This window comes from Bison bison, unplaced genomic scaffold (assembly GCF_000754665.1).
Source record: "Bison bison bison isolate TAMUID 2011002044 unplaced genomic scaffold, Bison_UMD1.0 scf7180017860456, whole genome shotgun sequence".
Lineage (NCBI taxonomy): Eukaryota > Metazoa > Chordata > Mammalia > Artiodactyla > Bovidae > Bison > Bison bison.
The window spans coordinates 14,874-26,487 of NW_011491028.1; the positions used below are offsets into that span (position 1 = coordinate 14,874).

At 41.3% G+C, this 11,614-nt stretch overlaps 1 protein-coding gene across 4 annotated transcripts in view; it reads right to left on the minus strand.

The window, feature by feature from the left end:
* LOC104982765 (bifunctional 3'-phosphoadenosine 5'-phosphosulfate synthase 2) overlaps positions 1-11,614 on the minus strand; it is a 95,019-nt gene that overhangs the window by 10,857 nt on the left and 72,548 nt on the right. For 2 of the 4 annotated variants that reach the window (XM_010832185.1, XM_010832184.1), the window contains exons 4-9: positions 10,289-10,427; positions 9,645-9,763; positions 9,405-9,518; positions 7,387-7,498; positions 4,208-4,222; positions 178-383 (exon numbers count right to left, since the gene is read on the minus strand). In XM_010832185.1, coding sequence (XP_010830487.1) covers positions 178-383; positions 4,208-4,222; positions 7,387-7,498; positions 9,405-9,518; positions 9,645-9,763; positions 10,289-10,427 — 705 coding nt within the window. The remainder of the gene's footprint in view (positions 1-177; positions 384-4,207; positions 4,223-7,386; positions 7,499-9,404; positions 9,519-9,644; positions 9,764-10,288; positions 10,428-11,614) is intronic. The other 2 variants (XM_010832187.1, XM_010832186.1) reach the window with 1 other exon arrangement.

Here is an 11,614-nt window from a genome sequence, read left to right on the forward strand (position 1 = left end):
CATTTCTTTTCCCTAATGAAAAGGATCTCCCCAGGCAAAGCTTGCAATACCTCCCTTAGAAACACATTCTTCCATCTCACCACAGTTTTTCTAAGTCCTTCGTGAAGGAATTGAAAAGATTTTTTTTTTTTTTTACCCCAAGCTGAAAGAAAGCCCTCTGAAGGTTTTGCCACTTACTTTGATATAGGGGTGATTTGCACACGTTGTGCCCCACACATGGGAACAACGCTCCTCTTTTCTATGTTCGTAGAATTCAGGATCTTCTAAGATAGCCACCCTCCGTCCTCCGTGTGTCAAGACAAACTTACTGCAGCCTTCCAGCCGTGTCTTATCATCCGCAGAGACGGGGAGTACTATAGGGATGCTCATGTTGATCACTCCATCTGTGGAAAGAGCCATGTGGTGTGTGAACGTGGGGTACGAGGCATGTGCTCCTTTAAAGGGGACTCCCATGTGTGCCATTTCCTGCAAAAGGCATCAAGACCCTCCTCTAACATAGCTGTGCTGCTGCACTAGTTTTTCTAGAATCTGTGATCAATCCTTTAAGAAGAGGCTTCTCAAAGCAAGAGATGGAGCGTTTGTGAAAAGTGGGGTGTTTCAAATTGTGGAGATGGCTTCAGTAAGTGACTTGGAGGCCCAGGAGGGATTGTCTCCCTTCTGAGTTCCCTTTGGAAAATTCCGTCCTGACTTCCACACACTAGGGAGCTTAGTCTTTAAAAATCCAATTAGACCAAATAAAGGCACTGCCTGGCATCTCTGCAAATCCTGCACCTGCATATTAAATCACCTTGCAGATAGCAAGCCTCATACAGGATCCACCTTTGGTTGAATCGTGAATGAGGAATCCACAGATACAGAGGCTGGACCATGGGGCTGGAGCATGCACAAAGTTTGCTATATGCACTGGCTCCTGGAACCAACCCCCTGAAGATGGGAAGGGAGGTCTGTGATTCCTTAATGAAGCCAGAGAACATAAGAGATTACACAGCTGTTTCCCCGCTTTTGTAATGGTGCCCCAACACTCCAGCAAGTATGTCAGACTTTCTGTTGTACTTAGAGTGAGAAAATGGGGGCACAGAATTAAGGGTGTAACACTAAAGAATATTTGGACAATTTGGGGGGTGTTGCCAAGTTCAAGACTCAGAAGGGAATGAAAGAAAGGTGAATAAAGAAAACATTCAACTTGTTACCAGTTTAAGCTTGACTGCTCACTGCTCCTCAGATCAGTCTATGAGAAATGAGTTGTTGGGCAAGGAATAGCAACTGTATTTGGGAAGTCAGCAGACCAGGAAGTTGGTAGACTCCATCTGAGAGAACCATCTTTCCTGAATCCAGGCTTTTTTTATACCCAAAGGGGAGGGGATAAAGTCAAACATTTCCTAATTGCAGTCAGACTCCCGAGGGGGATGTGTTAATATCTTCCTTACTGCAGCTATTCTCAGGTTGGGCCTGGTCAGGAGGTTTCCTGTGAGCTAAACAAAGGTATTTTAGCTTAAAGGTATTTTAGCTAAACAAAGGTATTTCATGTAAGCCAGGGTTCCTAGAGATGGGGCATTATGTATAATGTAAGCTTATGGGCAACATCCCCTTATTGATTAACTTGTAAAAAAAGCAATAGATATATATATGGAATTTAGAAAGATGGTAACAATAACCGTATATGTGAGACAGAAAAAGAGACACAGATGTATAGAACAGTCTTTTGGACTCTGTGGGAGAAGGCGAGGGTGGGATGATCTGAGAGAATAGCATTGAAACATGTATATTATCATATGTGAAACAGATCGCCAATCCAGGTTCGATGTATGAGACAGGGTGCTCAGGGCTGGTGCACTAGGATGACCCAGAAGGATGGGATGGGGAGGGAAGTGGGAGGGGAGTTCAGGATGGGGAACACATGTACACCCATGGCTGATTCATGTTAGTATATGGCAAAAACCACTACGATATTGTAAAGTAATTAACCTCCAACTAAAATAAATAAATTTTAAAACAATAGAATACAAAAGTTAAAGAAACAGATCAAATATGGAGATATGGAGTCAGATGTGTTCTTCCCCATTACAAACTCAGGAATTCAAAACAGGAAGCAAATACTGTTACTTATGCATTGGAGGCAATGTACCATAGATTAATGAAGTCTTGTAAATCTACCTGTCAAAATCCAACTTTAGACCATCTCTGATAAAGGTCTGAGGTCTGAGTTCTATCCCCTTGGGGCATAATACTCTCCTGCTAGCTATGAAACAAAAGTTTGCAGGCATATCACTTTGCACATTTAAAATACTCTCTAAAAGTTACTAGGACATAAATCATGCCACCAGATATAGATGGTAACTTCCGGCAATAAAGAAATTATGTCCATCATAAAATCCTGCAATCTGCTCCAGGAGCCTTCTAAACAAGGAAGATGACTGTGCACAGAAAGTAATGATTTTTGTCGCTCAAACAACTCCTCTGTTTCAAAGTTCAGAGACAATAAAAGTAGTCCAAGCAAGCCCTCTACAGAGAGCACTAAACTCAAAGCCAAGTAATCTCCTATTTACTACCTGTGTCACTCACCTCTGTGCTCAGTTTCTCCACTTGGAAAACAGTATCATAAATAACATGTACATCCCTGGGTTACTGGGAAGAGCCATACTGTAAAGCACTCTATTAATTTATGATGAAAGATCATTAAGCCCACTGCATGGTATAGTTGATAAAAAGAGGAGGCCTGCAAAGAAACACTCCTCTGAGGATGCTGATGATCTCATTAGAAATCATGCTTTCTGTGGATTGTGGATTACTGACCACACTGCTTATGAAGAGTAGCTTGACTAAAGTCAAGTAAGACAAGATGCAGAGCAAAAGGTTGGTGGTATGCTGGAGGAAACCCAGCTTTGCCTGCAATGCACCTGCAGTGCTGCCTTCCATCAATGATTCTGGGTTGAATTCCAAAGAACGCTCCAATCTTCTGTTGCCATTGGCTCTTCTGGTCTACTAGATTCCAGCCCAGAGTAGCCTCTGATCCACCTTCATCTTGGCCTTGATTGAAAAATCCCGACTAAGGACACAGCACTCCCTGATAGGTTGTCAAGACAGCTAATCTGTGGGATGTTGTGGAAGGGAGTTCTACCAAGGAGAAATGCCAACTGATCTCATACACCTGTAGCTACAACTCCACACAGGTACAAAATTTACTGTCGTTCCCCTATCTTAATCAACTTTTCCATTGATAATACATAAAATTATCCTACTATTTAACTCTGTGCTGAAATATCCTCCTTAGCTTTAGACATTGACTCGGGCTTTCAGCCCTTTTCCATTATGTACTTCAACTCTGGTGGGAACCACCCTGATTATTTCACTGTGGTGTAACTCACTGTGAAAAAGAATATCGTGGTTTTTTAGCTATAGTTAGTCCAGCACTTACTTCATGTTTAATTGAATAATTTTGCTTTTGCTTTAAATAATTGTCAAGCTTCTTGTTTTAACCTTGCAGATATGTTTATCATTTGTTTGGGACTGTTTGTAGGCAAAAACTAAAATACTTTTTATTGACTAATCTTTTTTCAAGGAAAAACAACAATGATGAAAATAATACTCAAGATAAATGATATCTTTAGAATTTTACCTTTTTCTTCTGGTACAGCACAGACATTTACAATCACAGTGGGCATGTGTTTATTCCCAGTTTTATAACTATCAATCATCATAGCTTGAAATTAAATTCATGCATAATCACTTATCACAAACAAATGAAGTACAATCATCCACAATCCAACCAGGTGCATCCACTTTAAATTGCATCTAAAATTGACTTATCTTTCATCAATTAAAAATGTTTTATAAATGCAATGGGAAAAAAATTCCAGATTTGTGAAACTAAGTGAGGACAAACACTCAGTAGAAGTAATTAGCATAAAGGATAATAAGTTTTTAAAATCTCAAGAACAAATATGCAATAAAAATTTAGAAACAACTTTACTTTTGTCAGCTGCATACATTATAAACAACAGCTGCATCTGATCCAGAAATTTCCTGTTACTTGGACTCCTATCAACAGAAGGCAGTATTATTCTCTTAAAACTGGTTGGATCATGAACTGTTAGCAATTCCAACTGTTTCATTTAGATTTTTTTTTAAGTCATGTTCTTACCATTTCTAGTTAATATAACACATTTAATTATAATAATTTAACTACTTGGGAAGTTAAAGTACATACCAGGAAGGAACATGCCTAGAGAAATACAAACACAGTTAAGAAAAATATTGTTTTCAACTTTCCATCAAAATAATAGTAAAGCAACAATGTCAAAGAACAAATTCCTATTATGAAATTTTATACATACAACAAATTACTGAGATTTTTGCTACAGCCATTTCTAAAAATAGAGAATATAAGACAGCAAAAAGCTGGAGAAAACAGAATTTGTATTGAATACTGTCCAATAAAATCCAAAAGTATTGTTTAAATGATTATGTTTTTAAATAATTATAACATATGTCAAAAGCCCCTCCAACTTCAGCAAGAAGTTACCTCTTATAAATAAGCGATGCAATAACTACCGTCGCCCTTTGGGAGGTGTGGAGGCAAGCTGCTCTAGAATATCCTAGAATTCCAGATGTTTGGAGGACACGAAAGTGTGCCCAGTAGAAAAAATGCAGATTTATAACCAGGATAACTTGGAGTTGAATCCAGACTTCAGGTGAGTTATTTAACCTTCCCAATACTATTCCCTCATATGGACAAAACACCTTTACAGTGGCGTTAATCCAGATTAAATGTGATGTCCAATGTCAAGCACTGGGGTCAGAACACCTTATGTGCTGAATAAATGCTGGCAATATGTAGGAAAGCTCTCAAGCCCTGCCTTAGAAAGTCAAAGCCACGGAAGACTTGCCATTAAATGATCAGGTCACACAAGGCTGCCATGTCTTAACCCTACTTGGATGCCACCAGTCAAGAATACAAGCTTAAGGTTCCATTTGTAAATTTAGATGTGACATTTATCACTGGAGAATCTGTGACAACCTCAAAACTATATATCCAGTGAGAAATAAAGTGATAATACACTGACATGAAAACAGATCCTTGAGTAATATAAGGAGTAACTCATTTAATCATCAAAAACACTAAAAAGTGAGTTTTTATTTTGATTTTGGACTGAGTACATGAACTAATTTTTTTTTTATAACAAACTAGTTTGTTTTAACTATGGGATAAATTGTGACCATTTGAGAAAATTAAAACCAAAAAATAGTTTTGGGAGACAGAGTCAGAATAGAAACCTTACTGGCAGACTGTTAGGTGATCAAGATGTACAGTTGTTTAATGGTGGATGAAAATGGCCACATCTGTGACTACCAAAGTTATTTCAAATTTTCAATGGTGGTGACTCAAACTTTCATAAACTGGTTAAAATGAAATGATATATGTATAATAATATCTTGCTCAACCTTCTGATGTAGAAATACATCATTTTTGAAATGTAACCCTGTCTACTCAGTCCAATGGCTTCCTTGGTGGTTCAGATGGTAAAGTCTCTGCCTGCAATGTGGGAGACCCAGGTTTGATCCCTGGGTTGGGAAGATCCCCTGGAGAAGGAAGGAGCCTGGTAGGCTACAGTCCATAGGGTGGCAAAGAATTGGACACGACTGAGTGACTTCACTTTTCACTCAGTCCAAAATCCACCGAGCCAAGCTCTTGCATGAGACTAACATGGTATGGTAGAGGACAGAGTGTTTCAACTGCCTTATGCAATTAGTAAATGCCCCCAGGGCTGCAGATGGGTAGGAGAAAGGCCGAGCCCACCCCTTCTACAGGAGCAGTTCCATTTTCATCTGTTCTATATGTGGCCTCAGATTTCACTGAAACAGCAATAACTTAAAAAAAAAACAAAAAAGCTTGACAACCACGAATGTGGTTGGAAAACCCCTCCATAGAGTTCAGATGAACTGCACTGCCTGTCCCAGCAAGCTCATATCTGTCTTCCTTATCTATCTCTGGCAGCTAGAACAAAACCTGACATCCAAGGACACTCAATGAATATTTGTTGGCTAGCTGATGAACGTCTTATCTGTGCTACTTCCAAATGGATGTTACTAGAGATAAGCCTCTTAGTCTGTTCAAGACCTTCATGGCCTTTTAATTGTACATGGGGGTGGCGGGGAGCTGTTAATATATGGAATATATTTTATGGAATATAATATATGAAATGTATTGGACAAGGTATCCTTTTAAATGCTCAACATCCCAATGAGAAGGTTAAGTCTTTTAAGTCCCAATGAGGTAGGTACTGTTATTAACATCCCCATTTTACAGATGAGAAAACTGAGGCCCAGAATGTTTAAGTAATGTGTTCCAACTTCATAGCTAATCACTGGCAAATGAACCCGGAGTCGGGCTCCATGGCTCACTCTTATCCACTATGATATCCTGCCTCTGCTTAGGCAGAGGTGGGCTACCTATTATATCCCTGGTAACTATTTTTATTAATTATGTAGGAATTAAGGAGACTTTTGGAGGGTATGGGGAGGTTTGAAGCCTAACTACAGCTGGGGTTGCTTTATGTCCCATTCCCTGGACACAAGCCTAGAACACAAACATCTTTCTCAAGAAAGAGCACCTGATTTTTCTTCCTAAAAGGTTTGAAGCCCTGCTTAGTATTATACATTCAGTGTGCATCTATCACCATCCCTTCCCCACGTATCAATAATACCCCAAGATCTTGAAATAGATAAATGCTAATTGATAAGGTTAAGACAGTTCTAGGAAGGAAATGATCATAGAAGGATCCGGAAGTGTTCTGAATAACACATCCTTCCGACCTTGACAAGAGCAGTTCTCTAAAAGCCATTCAGCTTCTGCCCAGAAAGCTGCCTTAAAATCCCCTAGTAGAATTCAGCGGATGAAGTCATCCTAATATATTTCATGTATGGACATGAATAGCCACACTTTATGCACCAAAGAAGGCAGCTGCTGCAGTAATGTTTGCTGGAGGATGGGAGGCATCCCACAAGTCAGCAGTGATACGGAGTTCACCCTGGCTCCCCCAGGATGGTTCAGGCAGCTGGCAATGGTGCTTCTCACTGTCCACTGCCTTCTGATATCAGGGCCAGCAAAGGACAAGTGGAGGTGAAACAGACTTAACCTTCTCTTGACTGTGTGGAAGTTAAACCTTCATTTTTTGGTTTCTTCGCTTTTGGTAATCAATAATCCTTTGAGGATAACAACAACAAAAAATCCTAAAAATGGAAGCTTATATATAATTGGACATATCATAAATACATATTTTCACAGTATGTTTTACAAAGCAACGATTAGCTTTTCTTGTTCCTGTAAAGACTTCTGAGAAATATTTTTCTAATGATAAAGAGTAAGAAACAAACAAAAACCCATACCATCTATCAGGGTGCCAAAGTGTACAACCTGCAAGTACTCCTTTTCTCTCATAAAACCTTTGAGGGGAGTAGCCCAGCCTTCACTCAAAACTTGGACCCACTGAAGATCCAGCTGCAAAACACAAAAAAAGCAGGTGAACATTTCCATGAGCTCTGTGTCCCAGCCGTCCGGCCCCAGGGCAGTCCGTTCTCACTCAGTTGAGAAGAGAATGAAGGCAGAACACTTTATGTTTTAAGCGTTCCCAGATGTAATGCTGGCCCATGATCTAGGACCTGGAGAAGTGTAAGTCTAGAACCTTCTACTGGGAGGGTGGCAAAAGGATTCCAAATGGGGATGATTTCTTTGAGCACTTTGGGCTGTGTCTATTCTTACAATTTGCGACTATGTTGAAGATTCACTGTACATTCTTTATTCCATAATAATTATGGTTTGGCTACACTGTTTTCACCAATATGCTAGCTATTTGATTGAACTGGGCAAACCATTGACTCTAAGATAAATGTCCAAACTTCTTAGCATGATATTAGCTCTGGCCCTAGGGGCTTCTGTAGGAATGTTCACCTGCCACGACTCCCCACCCAGGAGCCTAGTCAACAACGGTGCCAGCCCATGCATAGTCTGAACACACACATGGTTTCAAGCCCATCCCCCGCTTTACCTGAAAACCCTATTCATCATTGAAAATCCATCTCAAAAATTAAAAAAAATAAAACCCAGCTTGTGGACCATTGCTTTGAAATCTTCCCTGTCATCCCTAGGATCAAAAAAATTGATCATTAGATTCTCTGAAGTTCCTCTGTACCTTGCAGACCATTCTGTTATTGGAACTCAAATTCCACAATTATGATTATGTGTTTCTCATCTGCCTGAAGCATTGGAGAACTCAGAATTTATTGTGTAGAGTCAGGGAGCTCTGTTTATAAATTTGTCATGACTTACTACAGCCTGGGGTGTTCATGAGCTGAAGCACATTCCCAATGTACTCTGCCTCATAAAAATATCCAGGGTTTTAATGGATACCAAGAGGTTACCAATGAAAACCTGATCACCTTATATGAACCAACTAACCCTAATCTACAAAGCATGCGTGCTAAGTTGCTTCAGTCATATCCAACTCTTTGCAACCCTATGGACTGTAGCCCATCAGGCTCCTCTGTCCATGGGATTCTCCAGGCAAGAATACTGAGGTGGGTTGCCATTTCCTCTTCCAGGGCATCTTCCCAACCCAAGGATCAAACCCACATCCCTTCTGTCTCCTGCACTGGCAGGCAGGTGGTATCATCCAGGTGGTAAATCCATGTAACTAAAACTCCCTCTACTTATACTGGACTCTCCCTGATAAAGGAAAAGTGGGATGTGCAGTGTAGAAAAAGATCAAGGCATTCATATCACTTTAGATTAGGGTTGCTTTTTGTTTTAGTAAAACTTTTCAGTGGTCTAAGAAACACTTATATTCTGGACAAACTATTTTCTTGGCAACTGTCAACAAATAATTACTGCCCAGTGCTTACCATGTGATGCTAGTGGTAAAGAACTCACCTGCTAATTCGGGAGACACAAGAGACACTGGTTCAATCCCTGGGTCAGAAAGATCCCCGGGAGTAAAAAATGGCAACCCACGCATATTCTTGCCTGGACAATCCCATGGACAGAGGAGCCTGGCAGGCTGCAGTCCCGAGGGTCACAAAGAGTTGGACACAAGCAACTTAGCACACTATGCCTGTATGTTGGCATAACTGAAAGTATAACAACAACTATATATAACTGTCCTCTGCAAGTATAGAAGTTAACTTCCTGAACATAAAATTCATCAGCTGCTCTGTAGCAACTCTTGGTGAGAGATATTCTTGGAAAAGCAGTAAAAAAAAAAAAAAATGTTGGCGAAAGCAAATGTTTTTCTTTATAGGAATTGAATTTTCCTTATGTGTACCTACCTTATTGTTGAGAGTAACTGTAAATGGATTATAATAACTGATATTTAGCCAAATTTTCCATCAGCCAGTTTGCATCCTCTTACCTTGGTAATTGATAATGAAGGGAGTGCTTCGGCCTCAGCTCGGACTTGGTCGAGTTTGTTTTCTGGCACAAAGAGTTCATGGATGCCTTTGATTACAGTATGGGGTACAATGTTCTGAAAGGAAGCAGACTTGGTAACCATTTGGAATGAAAACTATAAAAAGGACACTTCAGTAAATAGATGATCTCTCATGACTTTGTAAAATTATTATTATTATTTTTTAAAGTTCAGTCCACCCACCTGCTCCTGTAGAAGCTCTACCACCTGCTGCATACAGTCACTCACAGAGGACAAATTGGTTTTAAGCACGAGCTCAGGAGATTCAGGTTTTTCATAATCAGAATCAATACCCGTAAACCCTGCAAAGCAGAAGGCTGAAAGGAACGTCTGCACCAACAGAACAATGTTTTGACTCAATAAGACACAGCACATGTTGGAATAAATGTTTTCAACCATTGTACTCAGACTAAAACAGAAAAGGTCAAACAGCCTTCCTTGACCTCCAGCCATAGGTAAGAACACTTACACCTGTGTTTTCATAAACCCTGAGTCCAAGCCCTCTGCAGTGAATTAGAATGGAAAAGGAGGACCAGAGGGAGGAAAACTGAAAGATTCCTCCTACGCACACAGTCACATACATATATTTGTTTTAGTTCTCCGAACTTGATTGCTTATGGCTGGGGTGACAGTTCTTCAGAGATACAAGCCCACATTTTCATAAGCCCATGGAGACACTGAAGATATTACGGTTTGATAGACAGTTGTGTGTGCTATATGTAGTTTTGAAAAACAGTCTTTGAAACTTCAGACAGATTTCTGGGGACAGACATATGAATTGGTGGCATAAGTAAGTGGCAAAGGGGCTACTGAGCTGGCCGTCTTACCTTTGATCTCCCCAGCTCGGGCCCGTTTGTAGAGGCCTTTTACATCTCTCCTTTCACAAATGTTTAGAGGAGCATCTACAAATATCTCAAAGAAGGGCAGTCCTGAGGATTCATGGATTTTGCGGGCGTTCTCACGATCCTGGGAAAAAATTACATGTAAGAATGTGAGAAAAGGGACTTCCCTGGTGTTCGAAAGGCTAAGAATTTGCATTCCGATGCAGGGGACACAGGTTGACCCCTGGCTGGGGAACTAAGATCCCATATGCCGCAACTACTAAGCGCCACAACTAGAGAGCCCACACACCACGACTAGAGAGCCCACACACCACAACTAGAGAGCCCACACACCACAACTAGAGAGCCCACACACCACAACTAGAGAGCCCACACACCACAACTAGAGAGTCCACACATCACAACTAGAGAGCCCACACCCCATAACTTGAGAAGTCCACAACCCACAACTAGAGAGTCCACACACCACAACTAGAGAGTCCACACACCACAACTAGAGAGCCCACACACCATAACTAGAGAGCCCCCACACCACAACTAGAGAGCCCACAACCCACAACTAGAGAGTCCACACATCACAACTAGAGAGCCCACACCCCACAACTAGAGAAGTCCACACCCCACAACTAGAGAAGTCCACAACCCACAACTAGAGAGTCCACACACCACAACTAGAGAGCCCACACACCACAACTAGAGAAGCCCACACACCACAACTAGAGAGTCCACACATCACAACTAGAGAGCCCACACCCCACAACTAGAGAAGTCCACACACCACAACTAGAGAGCCCACACACCACAACTAGAGAGCCCACACACCACAACTAGAGAGTCCACACATCACAACTAGAGAAGTCCACAACCCACAACTAGAGAAGTCCACAACCCACAACTAGAGAGCCCACACACCACAACTAGAGAGCCCACACACCACAACTAGAGAGCCCACACACCACAACTAGAGAGCCCACACACCACAACTAGAGAGCCCACACACCACAACTAGAGACTCCACACACCACAACTAGAGAGTCCACACACCACAACTAGAGAAGTCCACAACCCACAACTAGAGAAGTCCACACCCCACAACTAGAGAAGTCCACAACCCACAACTAGAGAGCCCACACACAACTAGAGAGCCCACACACCACAACTAGAGAGCCCACACATCACAACTAGAGAGCCCACACACCACAACTAGAGAGCCCACACACCACAACTAGAGAGCCCACACACCACAACTAGAGAGTCCACACCCACAACTAGAGAGCCCACACACCACAACTAGAGAGTCCACACACCACA